Source organism: Gymnoscopelus braueri (assembly GCF_963280865.1).
Source record: "Gymnoscopelus braueri genome assembly, chromosome: 22".
Classification (NCBI taxonomy): Eukaryota; Metazoa; Chordata; class Actinopteri; order Myctophiformes; family Myctophidae; genus Gymnoscopelus; species Gymnoscopelus braueri.
In genome coordinates, this window is record NC_137624.1 from 10,013,584 (window position 1) to 10,038,377 (window position 24,794).

A 24,794-nucleotide genomic window follows, 5' to 3' on the forward strand; every position below is an offset into this window, starting at 1 on the left:
TGAGCTGACCTCCACCCAGGAGAAGCTGTAGCCTACAGCACCGCTGACCAGGTGAGGAGTGGGCAGCCGCCCATCGCTTTTAATACCGTAGATTTAACTGACTGGGTCGCAGAGGAGACGGGGGGGGGGGGGGGGGGGGGGGGGGCTGTCAACGTGTAAAATGATCCTAAAGATTAGTAGGAGTTGCAGTATGTTATGAACACTACAGAAATTCTCTCTGTCCTCTGGGCCTAAAACGCTTGGTCTTGGGATGGAACAGCAGGCCTATTACAGCTAATTTCTTTCTACAAACCTCTTGTTTTCCCTTGATGACGACCATCGATTATAGCAGTGGTTCCCAAACTGGGGGTCCCTGAATTATTTTGGGGGGGGGAGGGGGGGCTACTCCTAGATGATTAGCTTAATGTGCAACATTGTTTTCTCACTCAACAGTAAACAAACCAACATGCAGTATAAGTGTGTACAGGGTATATGCACATTTCTAAAGTGACAATTTAGGGACTTTTAAGACCCTTTTAATACCAAATTGTAAAATATTATGTAAGAAAGAGGAACCAAGTAAATGTAATGCCTACAATTCCTAGTGCTTGTCAAGGTGGGGGGTCCCCAGTAAAAAATATGATTATTTTGGGGAGTCACAGCCAGAAATGTTTGGAAACCCTTGGTTTTACCTTTTTTACTTGGTTTAGACAGACGATGGTTTAACCAATTTAGACCTGAGGCAATTCTAAAACGCCTTCTAACTGAAGTTTTCTGATTTAAAAAGAAAAGAATAATGATTATGATGATGTATAGCCTGCCCTACACAATCACTATAAAGAAAACTATAATTGTTTTTCTACTGCGACATGTGTTGCTATAAGCATTAAGACAAAAAAGTTAAGAGATGCAGTTATGTAAATGTTTCTGACTTTATGCGCCTCAACACAGCAGCAACGAGAAAGATAATCCCAGTCTGACTTACCAGGAGCAACACTTTTCTCTCATCAGACCATACAGGAACGGGTGTGCAATCAATCACAAAGTAGATTTATTAGCAATCATTCACTGTAGTAATTATTCTGCTGTAAATGACCTTAATGTGATGTTGTGTGTTTGTCCCCTCCAGCTGCTGAATACAGCCCATGTCAGTACCAGTGATGTGTCAGGACTCTACGCTAAGCTGGACAGGGAGAAAGAGGTGATACTCAATTCTTTGTTTTCAGATGGATTTCTTCATATTTTTGTTTCTGTGGATTGAACATCAGAGTGCATTCTAGCTGATTTTATTTAGGTTGCAGTAAGACAATCCAGTAATCTATTTTCATATTTATTTTTTAACCTCCAGGTGGAGCACCAGAATAGTCAGCCAGAGCTCCTTATCCAGGCGTCATCTCAAAACTTGACTACTGTAACTCCCTCCTTACTGGCCTCCCGACATGCTTTACTTAAGCCCCTCCAAATGATCCAGAATGCCGCAGCACGCCCCGGTCTTCAACCAGCCAAAATGTTCACGTCTCGCACATTTTCCGCTCCCTCCAATGGCTCCCAGTTGCTGTTTGCCTACAAGGCAACCAAAGGCATGGCACCACTATACCTTCAAAGCCTGATCCAAACCTACAACCCCTCTTGCTCACTCAGATCAGCTAACGCAGGAAAGCTGTCTGAACCTTTCTTAAAACCCCCGGGACGACGCTCCACACATCCCAGACTCTCCCTGTACCTCTTCCTGCCACCTTTTGCCTCCCTTGATGCTAGCCACTGACCAAGACATGGCTACCTTGCTTACAGATATATCTTGGTTATTCGTTCTCATGTTTTTGTTACTTAGGCTTGTTTTTCTTGACAATGTTAAGACTGTAATTTAGATAGCAGGTTATTGAAACAGATGCTAGGTTCATTATTTACCTGGTATCACATAGTTTCATTGTACAGATTATTATTTTTGTTACTATATTGTTTAGACTGATGCTAGGATCTTGGTTTACCTGTGATTCTAGTTTACTGAGGCACTTACTGTCTCTGCATTTGTATGTGTTACTGTTTACCTTGTCTATTGTAAGTTGCTCTGGATGACAGCGTCTGCTAAATGCCTAAATAAGTCATTGTAATATTGAAGCAATTCAAACTGTGTTTTAATATCTTCTCATGCGCTTTTAAAGAAGCATCATTCCAATCCATATACAACTCAGACATTGTATGTCTTGATTAATTGAATACATAGGACCACAATGGAAACAAATCCTCAGGGCTTTTTGTGTTATTGTATAACTGTACCTTTTTTGCAAACTGTTAAACCTTCGGGGTCGAGACACCGGCCCTTGACCTTTTGGGATAGTGTTAATGTTGGAAATTCGTGTACAAGAGTCAGGTAGTAAATTATTATGGACAGGAGGTGGCGGTGTTGCACACATTACGCCTAATGGTGTTGGGCAAATTGCATTGATTCCAAGACACTGAATGGAGTTGAATACTTAAGTAACCATCTAATCAGGTTATTCCATAAGATGGGTGCAATATGTTGTTCATTTTTTAAATAAAGCAACCTACTAGATATTGCACCACTTAAAACTTCCCAGAAAACCTGTTTTCCCACCTCAGGAATAAAGACCTATCATTGTCTCTATTCAATTCAGAGGGGAGACATCTGCTCTGCCCAACAACAACATTGCTGTATATTAGCCTAGCCTACACTATTGGTAGCACACAAACGTTTGACCGTTTCTATAAATATATAACAGCATGAAACTTATGTTAAACCGTGTTTGCTCATGCACTTCAAAGTATGTATTTCTGATGAATTGAGTACAATGTAAACAAGCCCCTGGGGCTTTTAGTTATACTTTTATCATAACCTTTCACTATACTACCTGCACTGTTAATAATTGTGTTAATAAAGTATTCAATCAAGTATTCAGTCCAATCTGTATACAACACAGACCACCAGGATTGGGCTTGAGCCCTGTGGGCCGCCTGAGTGAGGCTAGCCTTTTCTATGTTAAACACAAGGTAGGCACTTGGACCCTAGTTACAATCCAGGTACATTCAGTCTGGAGTTGAACCAGGAAATGGAATGTCATGATTGTATAACAGGTTGTACCAAATTACATTTTAAAGTTCAAAGCAGTGTGATGTTTTCTTGGTTAAATAAGTGTTAAATAGCTCTGTATTCCCATAGCAATCATTATGTTACGATATGTCTTTATTTGATTTGACATGGACATCACAACCAGTGTTATAGCACGAGTGATAATTTAACACCTGTCCACAGGAGGCTTTTTTAAGTAGAAACACTAATCTAAAACCCAATCATAATAGTAATAATTAACCATTAATCAATCAGACCCAATACATTAACCTGTGAAACAAAAGTAGATATAATCATTCCAATAACCAGTCAAACTATTCATTTGAGCAGTTGTTTCAACCATAATTTGAGCCCTTTTAAACACATTACCATCTCTCTAGTTTTAGATCCGTAGGAAAAGAGTTCCAAAGTTTTACCCCCTTTACTGAGAAGGCAGACTCCAAATGAGTTTTTGCACATGGGAACAATACAATCACCATTTGTTGAAGCCTGTGTAGTTGCTCTAGTCTGGATTCATCATTCATAAACCCCTTACTTAACTTGTAAAATGGACCTGAGTTGTAACTGTACTTGGTATGCTTTTTTCACTCTTCGCCAAAATAGTCAGTTTATCATCTCACAACGTGACATGTTGTGATCTTGTAGATCGGCTATTTTTGGTGAACGTCCCCCCCACCCAGAATACTAGGGATGCTGGGGTTAAACTGTTGCCACAAGAAAACACGTAACAACTCACAGTAAAACATTGTTCAAAAACACACATGAATACATAATTTATTCATAACTGCTCTAATGGGTCGCACTGCATGATGCACATTTTCCAGACATCTCAGACCGAGCATGAACAAATGACAACAAATCATCCATTCAAAGTGAAAATTAAGTTTTTTTCAAAACCGTAAGGTTCATGTCCTACCTGGGATTTGAACCCGAGTCTCCAGTGTGGGAGAACAAACTTCTACAGTTCTTTCAAGAATCCCTGTGAGCTTCAGGCAGTACTACCTGTCAACCAGTACGTGTGTCCTAACCCAACAGTGGGAGAGTAGAGAGACCACCTCCAACCACTGCAGGTGGGTGGAGTTCAATCCAAGACCTTAGTGCAAAAAAATGTTGCCTCTATATATTACCAAGAAAGTAATTTGAGAAATAGAAAGGGACTTCTCTAAATGTATATGGCATGGTAAAAGATCTAGACTAAGTATGAGGATATTGCAACTGCCCAAGGACAGGGGGGGATTGGCATTCCCAAACATGTTATTTTATAACTGGGCCTGCCACTGCCGTACCATACATGAGTGGGTACATGACTATCTTACTGGCGGACCAGAACCCCTTGAGACATGGGAGTGCTCTCCCTATGTACTACTAGCAGAACTCACAAATATACAAAAAATTACACTTTAAATCTTCTGATAGTCCAATACTCTCAAATTCGATAAAGATTTGGAAAAACATGATAACCTTTATGGGAAGGAAGAACATGTCCTCATACTTGACACCACTCACAGGCAATAGACAGTTTGACCCTGGAGTTAGGAGTGCCGTTTTCCGGTCTTGGTATAATAAAGGTATTAGAGTTATAGGAGACCTGTTTGATGCCAGTGATGTTCTTATGTCATTCGATATGATTAAGAACTCATTCGGAGTACCTCGGAATGACTTCTTTGCTTACTTACAGGTTCGCCACTTTATCAATAATGACACCAAGTTTCCTCGAGACAAGCCTCTTCTTGGGCCTTTAGAGGACTCTATTATGCATTTTACTAGGAAGAAAGGTTTGATTTCTTACTTCTATGATAATTTTCAGTGCTTCAACACACAAAATATAGATATTGTGGTGGGAAGATGGGAAAAGGATTTACAAACTGAGTACGACAAGAATTGTTGGGACGACTGCATTAAATCTTCTCAAACTACCTTTATAAGCAACAGATTCAAAGAGATGCAGTATAGGATACTACATAGACAGCAAAGGACACCCCAAATCCTAAACAAAATTGACCCTGATAGGTCCCCTTTATGTATCAAATGCAAAACTGAGGTTGGTACTTATATACACTGTTTCTGGGAGTGTTCCAATATTTCCAAATTCTGGTCTTGTGTAGTAAAAGAATTGAGTTCAATTTTTCAGTCTAAGATCTGTAAAGATCCTGGGCAATTTTTATTAGGGCTGCCATCTAAATTTGGGGTTCTAGATCCTAGAAGAGCTAAGCTTCTAGATAAGCTCCTCTGTGTGGCCCGAAAATGCATTTTATTCAACTGAATTCACGAAAAACCTCCATCAGTAACTCAGTGGTATAGAGAAATATATAGGGTACTCCCAATGGAAAGACTCAGTGCCAAAATAAAAGGGAAAGAAAATAACTTCATGGATATATGGCAGCCACTGATAGATTATTTACCCAAGGATCTATCTACCTTGATTTATAAGGGAAGTGATTCCATAGATTGGAAAGCCCCGGTTGTACTTTTACAATTTAACTTCTGATGTGCTCTTATGTGTTTGTTTATCTGTATGTATGAATATTTAACTGTATGTGTGTCCATAGCATTGCCACTGTAATATGCCGCTTGCCCTCCTTTATTTGTTATTATTTTGTGTTTAGTTTTTTGTGTTTTTGTTTGTATTGTATGTCTTTTAATTTATTTTTATTTCAATTTGTTTAATTGAATAACATTCTGATTACAACTTCTGTATAAAAAAGGAAAAAGTCAATAAAAAGTTATTTAAAAAAAAAAAGAAACATTTACTTAGTTCACACATACAAAATAACTGCAGAATAGACAAACTAACTACAGACTACTACGTTTCAGTTTTGTATAGAATAGGGTACTGTAGGTAGTTTAATGAACAAACAGACTTTTATTGATTCCTAGGGAAATGCAGGTGTCATAGCATCACTACTATGCATGAAACACTAAGGTAAGAGGAAATAGATAGAGAAGTAGTAAGGTAGCAATAAGAAAATAAGACAAATAAAACATTAAAGAGAAGACTTAAAGAAAGTCTAGCCTGGCCATCTTCATCTGGCATATTGTATAGTTTCTTATAGCAGCCAATCAATTTAATATATCTTAATTATTGGCTACGGTCTTTGTGCTGTTCTCTGTGAAGGCATGTGAAATTAAAACCTTTCCCTACAGGCATTTCAGGCAACACAGCATGAGTAATCGCTACAAACATAAAAATTATTGTGGAGTGGAATAAAATTCCTCTAAAATCCAAGGTTTCCATGGCTGCAAACCAAAGCTCATCTCAATCACAGCTTCTCAAAATCACAGAATAGAATCATGCATGAGGTCTTTCAGAGTAAACTCAATCAGTGGAGCTACTCTTCACAGTGACTTTAAAAAGACTTGTTTTGCATTATAGACTACCTTTAGAGCCAAAAGCCTGTTTGATTAGCCTTTTACTGTTATGGTCAACTGTTGAATTGAAATTCCCCAAAAAATCAAATTGTTGTCCAAAGGTTATTGGATGGTAATTAATGTTTGACTGACTAGCTACTATAAGGTAAAATAACTGCTAGCCTACGACACAATGCTCTATTTGATCATAAAAGAAAATAATTGCACTGCAGATTATGGAGAAAAAAAATGTAATACAAAATTGTGGAATTTAAACAAAAACGACAGTTGAATGCTTAGATGTAACTGATCACTTATAAGAAAATAGAAGTACTGAGTGCAAACGTTTTTCTTTCTTTCTTTTTTTGTTTCGTTAAACAGAACAGTTATATCTCCCTAAACTGAAACGTTCAAAATAATTTAACAGAGCGACACAAGACAAAACCAGATAATGCAAAGTAAGCATCATCATGGGTACCACACTTATTAAGCATCCACAGTATTCTCCTACTCAATCATATTTGTCTCTTTTAAACCCTGCTTGAATTTTAAGACTTGTTTCCAATATTTTTATGGAACAAATGTAAATAATTCAGAGCCAGATAGTGTGGCAGACAACAGTTGGAGATGAGTAAGGAATCTAAGGATGCAAACTCAGTGGTTCTCAAAGTGGGGTCCGGGGACACCCAGGGGTCCTTGAAGGGCCCCTGGGTGACCTTTACATGTCTGTAACTCAGTGAGTGAACAAATGGACCCAATTTGGTAGCCTCACATCAGCAGTTAGTTTTCCCCACCACTAGCCAAAGTGACGCAAGGGGACTTTTGACAGGGCCATACCGAAAGTAGGTTGCTTTATTCGGATACGTGCGTGTCACTGCCCACCCCTGCCGGTTCTCTGATTATAATTGTTTTAAATAGGCTCTGTCATTAATTAATTGACCACATATATGAAGTTAAACAACTAAATTCTATCCGAACGATATCTTAAAAGTAAATTCCGTGCCTCAAAAAAGACGTTTGAGAGTGATTTCAAGTTTTAAAACCAAAACCAAAAACAGCGGGCATAAAAACATGGCTGCCGTTCCATTTTGGTCGGCTGCACTCGGTTCCATTCGGTTTCACTCGAACTCGCCACCTGCTTGGCCAACCTTCGCTGTCAATCACAGAACAATGAGCGAGGATGCTGATAGGAGAGTTCATGTTATGAACTCCGGAGAAACGCCCAGACAAGCCTGTAGGCCAGACTCACTACTGAAATCAAATACAAATGAGATTTCCGGAGGGAGGGGTTTACCAGGCTACCAATTTGGTTCCATTTCTACACTCACAGAGTAACGGGGGTCCGTGGCCTAATGGCATACCGAACTGGGGGTCCTTGACATGATTAAACGTTTGAGAACCTCTGCGCTAACTACATTATGTTGAAGTTATCTGGGAGGATGAGCTACTGCTGCCAGGGCTCTTTGTCTTCTGCCCCCTGGTGGCACTGGGCTGGCGCTGCACTTTCTGGCTGGAGGAGCCCTCTCTGTTCATGTTCTTGTCACTGTGACCAGCTCCTGCTTTACTGCGCACTGTGAGCACAAAACAAACACAAAACATGAGACACAAGATTGTGTCTGTATGACCTACATCACAGCGTTCAAATAACTTCTAACAAAAACTGAGAAAACATGCATCGGAAAGATGAGATACAGCGGGTCATGATTATGTTCTTTCAATATTGCTTATTGCATGGACTGCATTCAAAAGTACACATATCAACATCCACATTAGTTGTAAAGGAGCACAAAAGTGCTTTTTTAAAAGTAATCAAATAAACACTGAAGTCACACAATTCTATGTTAACCTAAGTGATTTGTGTGATCTGTGTTGATTCTACATTTACTATTAAACACATCGTAGGCGCTGGGCGTGAAAATGACAACTGTGCTGCGTCAGTCGGAAACCAGTAATGACACTTGTGCAGTGCTGGTCGCCCACTTTGAGCCAGGTGTATGTAAGATAGGGCCCTATAAACACATTTCCCACTGGACAAAACACACCCTGGATTTTGTCTTGAGTGGGAAAGGCTACAAAATCTGCCTTCATTGCCAGGACAAATGGCTCTGCAGTAGTTTCAGGTATTTTATCTGTTCCAGCGCCTATCGACAGATGGAATCATGACACCCAGGTAGACGTGCCAATTTCCACCCCTTTTCCATAGCGACGCTATTAGAGATCCACCTCATTTGAGAAGAGACTCAGGGCTCAGCTCTACGGCGTGAGTAATTCACTCACATTGATACATACATGCTAAACTGAAAATGTATTTACAAGTGTGTGTGAATAAAGACATGAATTGAACAACCTCTATAGAATCGTCCATTAGTTATTAATTCAACAAACAAAAATATTATCCTACCCGTTATACATCTCAATAGAGTTTTGTGGTCGGCATACATGTCTTCTGAATTCAGTAGCTTATATGGATGACCGTGGACTGTTTTAATCAATAATCGGGTTTAATCTTTGTGACTTTGCACATCTTTGTCATGCAAGCCTTGTATGTGGAGACTAATGAATCAAGCAAGTTGCAATCCATTGGTTGCAACGTGTCAATTTGGCACCATCACCAAAATAACTATATCTACAACTATGAAAACCATATGCCGCCCCAAGTTACAGACAACTAGATGAATTATATGAAGATATATAAAGATTAGTTTATCATATTTGTAATTCACTTTCTATCCCCTTTAAAACAACAATTGACAAACACAAGGTGAATACATCTACCTGAATGAGATGATGGCAATGATACACTTTTACAACACCCTTGAACAGGTTCAGTTGCACTCATCCACACAGATGCACACTAAGGGTTTCACCAAAAACTAGTCAACACTGTCGGCAGTACAGTAGTCAAACTAGTCGACTATTATAATAACTACTAGTCGACACTGTTGGCAGTAGTCAACTAGTCATGGATGGACTGCTCTTTCTAGATGTTAACAGATATACAGTTGTTGCTTGTTGATAGGGAACAACAATATAAGACAATTTTTCATTTTTTTGTGCAATGGTTGTGAAATGGGGGTCGGGGGGTATCATGATCCTTTAAGTTTATTCTTTATTTATATTATGTACAAGGTAACACGATCATCTCAAGTATTGGATTACAGTTACCATTGTACATACAGTACAGTAAATGACTCAAACGTATTTTGATAAGCTTTTGTTAGAATGACTAAAATTACTTTTTATTTTCTTTTTGTTTCTTTGCGTGGTCCTACACAGTCAGTGTGACATGCCACAGTAAAATGCTTCAACTTCCTGCCTTCCAAAATACAACTGTCATTGTTACCTGACCAAGAACTTCTCTCTCTTGTGTTTTGTCACTGAACAGTTAAAAGACTTAGAAGTCAACAAGTCAAACTATCAAACTATTATGAAAAACTTGGCAACTAGTAAAAATCAATAGTCGTTAAACCCCTCTTGCACACATGCATAATACATGCATAACACACACATTCAAACTCCCATGTCCTCGTTTCCACGGTATGAACAAAACACGTGTCATTCAGATACACCCCTAATTTGATGCAACAGGCACTGTACTGTATGTGTACAAAACACGACTTGCACCCGAGGAGAAAGGCAGGCCAAGCATACGAATGGAGTTAAACAACACAGCGCAGCAACGGGGACCTTGACAGTGAGCGTCTTGCTGGCCGTAGACCACAATCTTAGTGTTGACCCTGGTGGGCCGGGTACCAGAGGATGAAGGGGGAGGTGCAGGAGGCTTAGGGCTCTTGCCAGAGACCACACTATCATCTTCTTCAAGAAACAAGAAACAAGAGGCTTTTTTGTGAATATACACCAAAATTAAAACCACAAGAAAGGAAAATGACAGCACATGTAGTGAGTGAGTGGAGATGTGCTGCTGCTGCTGGTACACTATTAAAAAAAAGAAAGCAAACGTTTTATATTCTCTCTCTCCTCAGTGTCCCAATGAGAGGAGGCGAGCATTCAGAGAAAATAGCAGATCCACAAGCTAGAGGGAAATACTATCAGACACCAGTCAACAAAGTATATACGTAGGGTGGTTAAAGGGGGTGTGTAAGTATATGTTTTTGTTAGAGTCAAAGCTCTATATTACGATAGAAGTCATTTCTATAGAGAGTGTTCGTTCAGTAACAAGGGTACCTAGTCTCTCTCAGTCTGAACTCTTCCACTATCTTCAAATGCTAAAGAGAGTCTGTAATAGGCTCTGTACATGGCTGTAGTTCTATTTTCCAGAAAGTGAAATGAACATTTCCTGTTCCCGGCTGAGTTTCCCTTAGCTTCCATTGGCTCAGCTTCATACTCTTTGAACTAGAAACACACATGACACCTTCATAATTATGTGTTTCTGGTTCAAATCTGTTTCCGGTTGAATTACTGCAACTCCTTATACTCTGGGCTCAGCAAAAAGGTCATCTCCCGTCTTTAACTGGTGTCAAATTCTACAGCTAGGTTAGGTTCAGGGTTGATTTTAAGATTTTACTGATGACTTTTAAAGTGTGGCAAGGCCCTGCTCCCAGCTACATCAAATCTGTTTCTGGTTGAATTCTTGTGGAAACACAGCGTGTGTTGTGTTTGTGGTAACTGACCTCTGTGTTCTGCAGGTGCTGTGGTCAGACTGGTGGTGTGGGAGGTGGTCGACGAGTCTCCCAACGTAGCATCAGCTATCCTCTGCCCCGCACACATGGACTTCAACGTCTGGAACACTGCCTGAGGCGCCACGTTCATCTTCAACAGATCCACAATGATCCTAGATGGACAAAATAGCAGCCATGTTTCCATTTAGCCTGCACAGCTAAACCCTCAGTGTTCCATTTGTCCATTTGTGACTGCGAGCGTAGAAATGTAATCATATGGACCGACTCTTGCGGGTCCATTTGGTTACATGTGTACACTCTCAAAGATAAAGCTGTGTTCCGGAACTTCTTTTCATGCATAAAACCAATCTGTATGTATGGTAAAGCAGTGGTGTGCCATGACAAGTCCAGGTGTGCTTTGGGATTTAGTGACAACCACACATTATTATTGCAACACAATTTAGGCATTTAGCAGACACTCTTTATCCAGAACAACTTACAATAAGCAAGGTAAACTCATACATCAACTGCAGAGAGACAGTGTAGTGCCTCAGTAAACTAGGATCACAGGTGAACCAAGAACCAAGCATCAGTCTAAACTCTAAACAATATATTATACTATAAAAAATGATCTGTACATTGAAACTATAGAAACTATAGGATACCAGGTAAATAATGCACCTACCATGTGTCTAAATAACATGCTATCTAAAATAATGTTTTACCTTTGCATAAGTCTGCATGGTCATCGAGGCTAGGTCAAGTGCTGCTATGATATGAACAACTATAGAAAAAGTACTATACCCGTAGAGGCCAATTCTACACCCTAAAGAAAAATGTATTTCAAACTTTCCGTCAGAGCAAACCCGAGGTTCCAGATTTCATGTGAGCAGTTCATGTTAACAGTGTGGTTGGCTCATTGTACTGCCTGGTTAACTGGTTGTGCTGCCTGTAACTTAAAAAAAATCATCAATAAAGTATTCAATCAATCAATGGGGGTCCTTGAAACTAAACAATTGGAGAACCACTGGGTTTTCTATTATATGAACCTACTTGAAGATCTCTTGATCTATGGTGATCCCAGCAGCCTGGGTGAGCTCGAACAGCTCGCTCTCCTCAGCGTTGAGAATCTTCTTCTTTTTCATGGCATATTTCTGGACATTACTGGTCACCAGCACATCAGGGGCGCTGGGCGCAGACTGCCCAGACTGTTGAGACATCACTGACACCTAGAGAAATATGCAATTACAATGAATCATAACCAGTGGTGGAAAGTAACTGCATGTACGTGTACTCAAGCACTGTAATTAAGTACAATTTTGAGGTACTTTTGACAATATTGGAGTATTTCGATTTTTCAGTACTTTTACTTCTCCACTACATCTCAAGAGGCAAATATTGTACTTTTACTCCACTACAATTATTTGAAAACTGCAGTTACCAGTTACTTTGTAGATTTTGATTATTATTACAAAACATACATTAAGCACATTCAGCCCTATATACAGTACATTTCTGCCATTTGAAAATAGCCGATCTACAAGCTCATTGTGAGCTTGTAGATCTGCTATTTTCAAAAGATATGTAGACATTTTATACATTTGAACACTTGTGAAACGGGATATACATTTTTGATACCAATACTTTTGTAATTTAATTCCAGACTTTTACTTAACAGAGTATTTTTACATTGCAGTATTGATACTTTTACTGAAGTAAAAACATTGAGTACTTTTTCCACCACTGAGCATAAACACCAGTGGTGGAAAAAGTACTCAAATGTTTTACTTAAGTAAAAGTATCAATACTGCAATGTAGAAGTACTCTGTTACAAGTAAAAGTCCGGAATTCAAAATTTACTTGAGTAAAAGTACGAAATTATTGGTATCAAAATGTACTTAAAGTACCAAAAGTAAAAGTACTAAATGTTTGAAAATAGCAGATCTACAAGCTCACAACGCGTCGCGATGCCACGCGTTGTGAGCTTGTAGATCGGCTATTTTCAAATAGCCTATAAAATAGGGCTAAAGTGGTTCATGTATGTTTTATAATGTAATAATTTAGATCAGAAAAGTAACTAGTAACTAAAGTTTTCAAATAATTGTAGTGGAGTAAAAGTACAATATTTGCCTCTGAGATGTAGTGGAGTAGAAGTAAAAGTATTGGAGATTGGAAATACTCAAGTAAAGTACAAATACCTCAAAATTGTACTTAAGTACAGTAAATGTACTTATAGTTACTTTGCACCACTGGTTAACTTGCATTGGTTCCTTTCTCACTAAAGACTACACTCTAGCTCGAACATACACTTTAACAGCTGTTAATAATGATGAATGATGACATACGGTCTCGACAGATAAATACGTTCCGATTGACAGATTATTCAAAAACAAACCAGCCTGACCATAGATATAGAAACCTTTATATGTCTATGAGCCTGACATCAACACGGTCCCACATAAAATACGTCATCATTGTGCGACCCCATCAGAAACGCGTCATCAACGGAGGGACACGCCCCCTTTGGATTACCGTATTAAATATTATTATTATTTTTATCATGGATCAGTGGTGGAAAAAGTACTCAAATGTTTTACTTAAGTAAAAGTATCAATACTGTAATGTAGAAATACTCTGTTACAAGTAAAAGTCCGGAATTCAAAATGTACTTCACTTGAGTAAAAGTACAAAAGTATTGGCATCAAAATATACTTTAAGTGCCAAAAGTAAAAGTACTAAAATGTTTGAAAATAGCCTATGTATAAAATAGGGCTAAAGGGGTTAATGTATGTTTTATAAATAATAATTTATATCTGCAAAGTAACTAGTTCCTAAAGTTTTCAAATAATTGTAGTGCAGTAAAAGTACAATATTTTCCTCTGAAATGTAGTGGAGTAGAAGTAAAAGTATTGGAAATTGGAAATAATCATGTAAAGTACAAATACCTCAAAAATGGTACAGTACTTAAGTAAATGTGCTTAGTTACTTTCCACTGACAGTGGTGGAAAAAGTACTCAAATGCATTACTTAAGTAAAAGTATCAATACTGCAACGTAGTACTCAGTTACAAGTAAAAGTCCGAAATAAGACATTTACTTGAGTAAAAGTACAAAAGTATTGGCATCAAAATGTACTTTAAGTACCAAAAGTAGAAAGTACTCATGCAGAATGTCCCATTTCACAAGTTTTCAAACATTTATACAAATCTTTTGAAAACAGCAGATCTACAAGCTCACAATGCTCGTAGATCAGCTATTATTATTATTTTATTTTTTTACATTTTCTCCTCTAAACGTATATGTGTCACATAATGACCAGAAAGAGTCTTTTCTTTTCTTATTCGAAATCAAAACAAAAATAATAGCGTTGAAAGTTTGAAATGAGAGTTGTTATTGACAGCTGACCAATCAGCGAGAAGTGAGAGCTCACGTGGAACGCCCATAGGTGGAATGCCGGTACTAACGCGTGAAGCACAACGTTCTACGTCAGATGTGTCTGAGACTTTGAAAGAACCAGTCGCATTTAACCAGAGCTTAACAGTTGCTTTAACACTAACGGACGGAACCAGTGACCACCAACCAGAAGAACATCTACGGATTGTTTTATCTACTTTTGTTGCTTTTCAACCAGCTTTTTCCTACAACTGGTGAGTTTGATGTAGTTTCATAATGCTCGGGCGGGGGGGTTAGGGGGGGAACTGTCATTTTAATGCTATTTTATTGATTATGTTTGATTGTAGCGTGAGCTGCTGTTGAAATAGCAGATCTGCAAGCTCACAACACGTAGCTATCTCAACGGCCGTTGCTGTCATGGTAATGCATGGCGTTATCACGACGCCTTGTGAGCTTGTAGATCTGCTTTTTTAACAGCCGTTGCCGTCACGTTAACTAACTAAACTAAATAACGTCTGTTACCGGTAACCGAAGTTTACCGTTTACCGTTAATGGCCGTTGCTGTCGTCGTTATGATCGTTGTCAAAATAGCTGCTAGCTTGTTTCTAGCTGTGTAACGTCTGTCTCTTATGTATGTTGTTGTGTTGTTGTTTTTCTAAACGCTCTTGGGTTCGTTTAAGGTGTAAATGTCATTGTAATTGGTTGTACTGTTGAAATGAGCATTCAAAACGTCTCATTGTAGCTTGTTTACATTGTAAATCAAAGGGATTGGCGCTGTCGTTCAAAAGACGTCAAGCTAACAACCTGAATGGATTTGTGGCGGGCCCGTTGTAGCTCTGGTCCATAGCGTTAGAACAGTGGGTTTCAACCTTTTTCATGTCAAGGACCCCCAAATTGACACTTAGTAGCCCGCGGACCCCCCATTTCAAAATATATGCCAAGTACGGTACCCTCATAAGAAGATTGTTACGGCTCTAGCAGTGATTTTCAAGCATTTTAATTTCAAGGACCCCCAGTTTGACATGCATTAGGGCTACGGACCCCCATTTAATAACATTTCTATCTCTGGGACCCCAATTTGTTTAGTAAAATCAATGTTAATTTAACCCTGAGAGTGTACAAATGGAACCAAATGGACCCTAACGGGTCCATTTGGTTCCATTTGTACACTCTCAGAGTTGCAGACCCATAAGGGTCCATTTGGTTCCTAACTATCTATCATTTAGCTGGGGACCACCTGGAATCCCTTCAAGGTCCCTGGACCACTGGTTGAGAACCACTGCGTTAGAAGGTTAAGGAGAACTCCTTCTAACGCTATGGAATGGATCAGAGCTAGGGCCGTTGTTAGCTTGTAGATCTGTTCTACTTTGGCAAACGATAACCGTCATACTGTGTGGTCCATGTAAGAAGCCTGCATGGGATTGATTGATTGAATATACTTTATTAACTGTTCATAAGGATGCTATATAAACCCAAGAAAGCCAATGGCTTGTTTCCATTGGGGTCCTGTGTACAGTGGTGTAAAGTACTCTTACTCAAGTACTGTACTTAAGTACAGTTTTGAGGTATTTTTTACTTTACTGGAGTATTTCGAATGTTCTGAAGCAAGCCTACTCGATGATTTTATTTACTCAAGTAAAAGTAGTATCTCACAATGTAGAAGTATTCTGTTGCAAGTAAATTACTTGAAGTAGCATACCAAAGTAACAGTAGGCCTACTCATTATGAATGGCATTTCACAATTGTTGGGGATTTGGCTCCAATATGTCAAAAATAGCAGATCTACAAGCTCACAATGTGTCTCATTGCAAGCTTGTAGATTTGTATTTTTGAAATAATGTATGTTTTGTAATGATCTAAATCTACACTGTAACTTGTAACTAATGTTTTGTAATGAGATGTATACAATATTGAAAAATGGGAATAGTCTATGTATGGTATTTCCATTTTTACTTCCATATTACTATAGTAGCCAACCTCAAATGTGTACTTAATTAGGCTAAAGTCAGTCAGTATCTGTGTAAAGTTACTTTCCACCACTAACATAATAAACTGACATATCTTTCTGTTTCTCTCTCCCTTTTCACAGCTGTCTCAGCTCTCTCTCTCTCTCTCTCTCTCTCAGCACTCAGCCTCTCTCTCTCGCTTGCTCGCTCCCGCTCTCTATTTCTCTCTCTCCCTCCTCTCTCTCTCCACAGAGCAAGATGGAGCTGTATAGCATCCAGTTGATCAACAAGTCGCCTTCCTCTGGATGTGCAAGTAAGTTATAGCTCTTATTTGACCAATAATTCATTACTGTAATCAATTTCTGCTGTTTGATGTTTAGCTCGTTCACCTCACTAGATCCAAATTTTTTTTTTAATGCAATTTGATTTGGAATTTAAGGAATCTTTAGTTAAGAATAACAATAGTAAACTAATGTTGTGTTTTCCATTGCAGAGCGTTCCAGATGGGCGAACAGGTTGATCGTGGACGTGGACAACCTTAGGGACCGCCCCCTGTCCGATGACGACATGGAGGTCATCACAGAGTGCATCCCAGAGCTGTACACCCGCATCGACCAGACGAGGGACCTTTCCTCTCTCACACTGGACCGCAAGGAGCTGCTCAGACCTCCAAAGGACTTCGGGAGGTACTTCACAGCGGTGCCTCGTGACACCTACACATTCAGTGGCTTCAGCAAAGCCTGGGGATGGCCCGCTCCATCCCCACCCCCCGTGAAGACACCGGCGGTGATGTCCACTGAGGATACTGTTCTCTACCAGGTCTTCTCCGGGTCTCTGGTAACTCCGCCCCACCCCACCACCCTAACATCACCCTTCAATGGGTGGAGGCACGCCCGCAACCAGTACGACCTCGTGGAGGTCTCTGGTCAGCAGCTGCCCAGAGTCATCTCCTGTGTGGAGACGACATGGGAGAAGGGGGGACGGGTGCTCCATCGCCAGTTCAGGGTGTCCGTCTACAGGACAGACGGACAGATGATGCTGTCCGTGTTCTGTAGCTTCCCCGGAGATAAGGCACGGAGGCGTATCGTCTTCAGCGAAGACGGGGCGCCTTCTCCTTCTACCCGGCGGAAGAGGGAGGCTGATGTCGATGAGACCATCGTCAGAAGCCCCCCTCGAAGCAAGCCACGTCTAAGACTGTAACGCAGACAGACGTGGGATTGTTGAAACACCCATTCAAAGCCGGAGGGAAAACCACTTAGAAGTGGAGGCGCATGGGGCACCTGGAACCCTTGAAAGGGGCTGCTGGCACCACCTGAAGGAGAGGAGGGGCAGGAGGAGCCGGGACTGGAGTAGATGCTGGTAGAGAACAGTAGCCTCAGTGGACATCACCGCTCCGGGACTGGACTAGATGCTGGTGGAAACGGTATGTGTAGATGTGACGGGGACACCACTTGAAGGAAAGGTGCAGTTTGTGTGAGTAGGTGAGTATGCCTGTCACAATTATTACATAATCGTCTAATCGCAATTATTTGAGATAATCAGTTGTTTTTTGCATAATCGTAATAATCATTTCCATGTTAAAAATGTTCATATGTTTTAAAAAAAAATGACAAATAGTGGAAATAGCTGATCTACAAGCTCAAAATGCATCGCGACGCGTTTTGAGCTTGTACATCAGCTATTTCCACTATTAATGTTTTATTTTATGTGTTGTCATATCTGCCCTGTGCAACTTTTGTTTACGGAGGCACTGACATCAGACGCATCCTCTAACCCTGCGTCTGATGTCAGTGCGTCGTGATAGGATCAGGTCGGCTGATGCCAGGGTGTGTCCTTGCCTCTGGGGCACACTGTTGCTCCGATTGTATGTTTGTGATATTGATAGGTCGTTTAATGTTAAGTTGAGGTTAAATTAAGGGGTGGTTGTTGACTTTTTATTCTGTTGGCTGACGAATTGATAGGGTTTTGACTTTTAATATCGGGTATTAATGGTCTTATTAGAAATGCGTGTTGTTCAGGAAATGCACCCCCCCCCCCACCCCCCAAAAACAAAAAACAAAAAAAACATTTGTCTGTCTATGTGATGGTCTCTAGCCCTGGCGTCTTGCGGGGTCTGGCTTTACAGTAGGTAGCGTCTTGCACCTGAGCTTTTCTGTTGACTAACAACTTTCTAGGGTTTTGACTAGCCCTGGCGTCTTGCGGGGTCTGGCTTTACAGTAGGTAGCGTCTTGCACCTGAGCTTTTCTAAACTTTCTAACTTTCTAGGGTTTTGACTTTTAACATCAAGTAGTAATAGTCGTATTAGAAATGCTTGTTGTTCAGGAAATGCACTCTTCCCCCCCCCCCCCCCCCCAAAAAAAAAAAAAAAACATTTGTCTGTCTATCTGATGGTCTCAAGCCCTGGCGTCTTGCGGGTCAGGCTTTAGGTAGCGTCTTGCACCTGAGCGTTTAGAGTCTGTCTGTTGTCTGTTTGTCTGTCTATCTATGGGGCGCCTGGGTGTGGTAGAGGTAAACGCACTCTCCCACCACCGCAGCAGAAAGCTGGGTTCAACACCCAGCAGTAACGGCGGTGCCTCCATCTTGGCCAGGCGCTCCATCAAACACAATTGGCCGTGTTTACGGGTGGGAACTTAATCTGCAGATGGATCAAGTGACCGTCCTCTTTGCTGCACAGCTACTGGCAAGTGTGTATGGGAGGATGCACACAGTAGTTTATACCTCTCTCCAGCTGTGGAGGTGGTTGTGATGCCAGCAACAGGGACTTAAGGACACTTGGGGACAATTGGGAATTGGTGATGACTAAATTGGGATCTCCTCCTAGGATTGTCACCTTGTCGTTGGTGGAGGAGCTTGCGTTATCCCAGTGACCCAGAGAGCTAAGCTCCTGGCAGGTGCCACCATGCCAGGCAGCTCAAAGGGTAAGGGGTCAGACTAAGGACAATCCATAGTTAAAACAAACATGTTACAGAAACCAAAGCATTCCAGGCAGGAGATGCCAGCCACGACAACACCTGTGCAAGGTAGACGCCCCTCCTGGGAAGGTTTGGGCATGAAATGAAATCTCCTGGACTCAAAAGAAACCATCAGAGATGGCCTGACATGTAAGAACTATATTATATTAACTGTTGTATGACTCATTATGCCAATATTCCTTTAGTATTGTTTATGATGTGTTCAGAACAGAGCTCTGCTGTGAAGGAAACTGAGGCAACACTTTACTAAAGGCTGGGTCTATAATGCATTCTTAAGGCTTCATAACACACATTATAAATATTTATAATTATGCATAACAACTTACAACAAGGTTTATGAAGTATTATGAGTGCTGGTCATAATTCTTTATAAGCTTAGAGGAAAAGCACATATTTTTTATTTCAAGGACCTCCAAATTGACCCTGGGGGTCCCCGGACCACAATTGGAGAACCACTGGCTTAGGGAACCACTAAGGCAGAGTCTTTGCTTGAATTGTCATGGTTTAGTTTCTGCACCACCTTACAGTCCAAAAGGAAGTAGATAAAATAATTAAACCAGAGGGGTGGTGGGCAGTGGTGTAATGTACTGTGACTTAAGTACATTTACTTTACTTAAGTACAATTTAGTTTTCCTTAAAGTATTTTTACTTTACTGGAGTATTTCCTACTACACCTCAGAGACAAATATTGTACTTTTTACTCTACACTACACTACAGTTATTTGAAAACTTTATTTACTAGTTACTTTGTAGATTTTGATTATTATTACAAAACATACATTACCCACTTCAGCCCTATATACATTTCGACCATTTGAAAATAGCCGATCTACAAGCTCACAATGAGCTGCTATTTTCAAAAGATTTTTATACATTTGAAAACTTTGTGAAATGGGACATTCTGCATAACGAGTACTTTCTACTTTTGGTACATTTTGATATGAATACTTTTGTACTTTTAACTCTAGTACATTTTGACTACTTTTTCCACCGGTGTTGGGAGGGACAATGCAGGACTTGCATTGTAAACTAAATTGAGTAAATGTCCTGGTTTTCTGTTCACACTACAGGCTAGAGGAGACCAACAAGGCCCTGGAGGAGACAAAAAGAAACATCTCACTGAGGAGCAGTTTGTCTGCTCTGAGCTGACCTCCACCCAGGAGAAGCTGTAGCCTACAGCACCGCTGACCAGGTGAGGAGTGGTGCAGCCGCCCATCGCTTTTAATACCGTAGATTTAACTGACTGGGTCGCAGAGGAGACGGGGGGGCTGTCAACCAGTGTAAAATGATCCTAAAGATTAGTAGGAGTTGCAGTATGTTATGAACACTACAGAAATTCTCTCTGTCATGTGTTGCTATAAGCATTAAGACAAAAAAGTTAAGAGATGCAGTTATGTAAATGTTTCTGACTTTATGCGCCTCAACACAGCAGCAACGAGAAAGATAATCCCAGTCTGACTTACCAGGAGCAACACTTTTCTCTCATCAGACCATACAGGAACGGGTGTGCAATCAATCACAAAGTAGATTTATTAGCAATCATTCACTGTAGTAATTATTCTGCTGTAAATGACCTTAATGTGATGTTGTGTGTTTGTCCTCTCCAGCTGCTGAATACAGCCCATGTCAGTACCAGTGATGTGTCAGGACTCTACGCTAAGCTGGACAGGGAGAAAGAGGTGATACTCAATTCTTTGTTTTCAGATGGATTTCTTCATATTTTTGTTTCTTTGGATTGAACATCAGAGTGCATTCTATCTGATTTTATTTAGGTTGCAGTAAGACAATCCAGTAATCTATTTTCATATTTATTTTTTAACCTCCAGGTGGAGCACCAGAATAGTCAGCCAGAGCTCCTTATCCAGGCGTCATCTCAAAACTTGACTACTGTAACTCCCTCCTTACTGGCCTCCCGACATGCTTCACTTAAGCCCCTCCAAATGATCCAGAATGCCGCAGCACGCCCCGGTCTTCAACCAGCCAAAATGTTCACGTCTCGCACATTTTCCGCTCCCTCCAATGGCTCCCAGTTGCTGTTTGCCTACAAGGCAACCAAAGGCATGGCACCACTATACCTTCAAAGCCTGATCCAAACCTACAACCCCTCTTGTTCACTCAGATCAGCTAACGCAGGAAAGCTGTCTGAACCTTTCTTAAAACCCCCGGGACAACGCTCCACACATCCCAGACTCTTCTCCCTCTGGCTCCCAAACTGTGGAACAAACTCACCATTGCAGTCAGAACTGCAGACTCACTCCAAAGGTGGGAGTGAGGTAGAGTCTCCACCTCCCCCCTAGCACCCCCTAGTGCTTTACTCTCCCTGTACCTCTTCCTGCCACCTTTTGCCTCCCTTGACGCTAGCCACTGACCAAGACATGGCTACCTTGCAGATATATCTTGGTTATTCGTTCTCATGTTTTTGTTACTTAGGCTTGTTTTTCTTGACAATGTTAAGACTGTAATTTAGATAGCAGGTTATTTAAACAGATGCTAGGTTCATTATTTACCTGGTATCACATAGTTTCATTGTACAGATTATTATTTGTGTTACTATATTGTTTAGACTGATGCTAGGATCTTGGTTTACCTGTGATCCTAGTTTACTGAGGCACTTACTGTCTCTGCATTTGTATGTGTTACTGTTTACCTTGTCTATTGTAAGTTGCTCTGAATGACCGCGTCTGCTAAATGCCTAAATAAGTCATTGTAATATTGAAGCAATTCAAACCGTGTTTTAATATCTTCTCATGCACTTTTAAAGAAGCATCATTCCAATCCATATACAACTCAGACATTGTATGTCTTGATTAATTGAATACATAGGACCACAATGGAAACAAATCCTCAGGGCTTTTTGTGTTATTGTATAACTGTGCCTTTTTTGCAAACTGTTAAACCTTCGGGGTCGAGACACCGGCCCTTGACCTTTTAGGATAGTGTTAATGTTGGAAATTCGTGTACAATAGTCAGGTAGTAAATTATTATGGACAGGAGGTGGCGGTGTTGCACACATTACGCCTAATGGTGTTGGGCAAATTGCATTGATTCCAAGACACTGAATGGAGTTGAATACTTAAGTAACCATCTAATCAGGTTATTCCATAAGATGGGTGCAATATGTTGTTCATTTTTTAAATAAAGCAACCTACTAGATATTGCACCACTTAAAACTTCCCAGAAATCCTGTTTTCCCACCTCAGGAATAAAGACCTTAGCCTGGTAAACACCCCCTCCCTCCGGAAATCTCATGCATTGCATTGCATTTGGTTTCAGGAAGGAGGGTCTGGGATTGCTCACAGAGTAAAGCTGCCCGAACCGCTGCGCATACGAACCAATCAGCGGCTGCTAGGGGCGGGATCATCCAATCACCTGCCTAGTAGCTTGAAAAAATGAAACTCCGTCTGTCATCGATTCTGCGCCCGAAGTCTCAGATGCAAGTACGCTGTGAAACAAAATGTGTGTCGCAAGCTTCTTCCATTTGACGGAGTGAGGTTATAAAGACCTATCATTGTCTCTATTCAATTCAGACGGGAGACATCTGATCTGCCCAACAACAACATTGCTGTATATTAGCCTAGCCTACACTATTGGTAGCACACAAACGTTTGACCGTTTCTATAAATATATAACAGCATGAAACTTATGTTAAACCGTGTTTGTTCATGCACTTTAAAGTATGTATTTCTGATTAATTGAGTACAATGTAAACAAGCCCCTGGGGCTTTTAGTTATACTTTTATCATAACCTTTCACTACTAACTGTACTGTTAATAATTGTGTTAATAAAGTATTCAATCAAGTATTCAGTCCAATCTGTATACAACACAGACCACCAGGAGTGGGCTTGAGCCCTGTGGGCCACCCGAGTGAGGCTAACCTTTTCTATGTTGAACACAAGGCAGGCACTTGGACCCAAGTTACAATCCAGGTACATTCAGTCTGGAGTTGAACCAGGAAATGGAATGTCATGATTGTATAACAGGTTGTACCAAATTACATTTTAAAGTTCAAAGCAGTGTGATGTTTTCTTGGTTAAATAAGTGTTAAATAGCTCTGTATTCCCATAGCAATCATTATGTTACGATATGTCTTTATTTGATTTGACATGGACATCACAACCAGTGTTATAATACAATACAGACATGCAAAAGTGTCACTTTTCAGCTACAGTCACCTTTTTGAACCCAAATAGGGCAATTGTGTGACACCTGACCCGAAAGAAAACAACATGTCACCTTTTTCACCTCGGGGCTGTCTGCATGCCTGGTTATAGCACGAGTGATAATTTAACACCTGTCCACAGGAGGCTTTTTTAAGTAGAAACACTAATCTAAAACCCAATCATAATAGTAATAATTAACCATTAATCAATCAGACCCAATACATTAACCTGTGAAACAAAAGTAGATATAATCATTCCAATAACCAGTCAAACTATTCATTTGAGCAGTTGTTTCAACCATAATTTGAGCCCTTTTAAACACATTACCATCTCTCTCTAGTTTTAGATCCGTAGGAAAAGAGTTCCAAAGTTTTACCCCCTTTAGTGAGAAGGCAGACTGTCCAAATGAGTTTTTGCACATGGGAACAATACAATCACCATTTGTTGAAGCCTGTGTAGTTGCTCTAGTCTGGATTCATCATTCATAAACCCCTTACTTAACTTGTAAAATGGACCTGAGTTGTAACTGTACTTGGTATGATTTTTTCACTCTTCGCCAAAATAGTCAGTTTATCATCTCACAACGTGACATGTTGTGATCTTGTAGATCGGCTATTTTTGGTGAACGTCCCCCCCCACCCAGAATACTAGGGATGCTGGGGTTAAACTGTTGCCACAAGAAAACACGTAACAACTCACAGTAAAACATTGTTCAAAAACACACATGAATACATAATGTATTCATAACTGCTCTAATGGGTCGCACTGCATGATGCACATTTTCCAGACATCTCAGACCGAGCATGAACAAATGACAACAAATCATCCATTCAAAGTGAAAATTACAAGTTTTTTTCGAAACCGTAAGGCGTAAGGTTCATGTCCTACCTGGGATTTGAACCCGAGTCTCCAGTGTGGGAGAACAAACTTCTACAGTTCTTTCAAGAATCCCTGTGAGCTTCAGGCAGTACTACCTGTCAACCAGTACGTGTGTCCTAACCCAACAGTGGGAGAGTAGAGAGACCACCTCCAACCACTGCAGGTGGGTGGAGTTCAATCCAAGACCTTAGTGCAAAAAAATGTTGCCTCTATATATTACCAAGAAAGTAATTCGAGAAATAGAAAGGGACTTCTCTAAATTTATATGGCATGGTAAAAGATCTAGACTAAGTATGAGGATATTGCAACTGCCCAAGGACAGGGGGGGATTGGCATTCCCAAACATGTTATTTTATAACTGGGCCTGCCACTGCCGTACCATACATGAGTGGGTACATGACTATCTTAC

The 24,794-nt window shown here is 40.4% G+C and overlaps 2 protein-coding genes across 2 annotated transcripts in view; one reads left to right on the forward strand and one right to left on the reverse strand.

Moving 5' to 3' along the window:
• Window positions 1-24,794, forward strand: part of zbtb7c (zinc finger and BTB domain containing 7C) — a 400,030-nt gene that overhangs the window by 200,716 nt on the left and 174,520 nt on the right. The window lies entirely within an intron of this gene.
• Window positions 7,631-13,432, reverse strand: LOC308077900 (mitotic-spindle organizing protein 2-like). The gene is made up of 5 exons (XM_080418888.1): window positions 13,380-13,432; window positions 12,088-12,263; window positions 11,047-11,207; window positions 10,103-10,231; window positions 7,631-7,986 (listed from the first exon to the last, which is right to left on the reverse strand). Exons 2-5 carry the CDS (start codon window positions 12,252-12,254, stop codon window positions 7,832-7,834), a joined length of 612 nt encoding a protein of 203 aa, XP_080275014.1. The 5' UTR covers window positions 12,255-12,263; window positions 13,380-13,432; the 3' UTR covers window positions 7,631-7,831.

Bases quoted from the DNA above. Each gene is read 5' to 3' on its own strand.
- LOC308077900 (XM_080418888.1), bottom strand. From the start codon at position 12,254: ATGTCTCAACAGTCTGGGCAGTCTGCGCCCAGCGCCCCTGATGTGCTG. The intron at 10,232-11,046 runs GTCAGTTACCAC...TGTTTCTTGAAG, and splicing joins AGCACCTGCAGAACACAGAG to AAGATGATAGTGTGGTCTCT. The intron at 7,987-10,102 runs GTCCCCGTTGCT...TTGTGCTCACAG, and splicing joins GCAAGACGCTCACTGTCAAG to TGCGCAGTAAAGCAGGAGCT.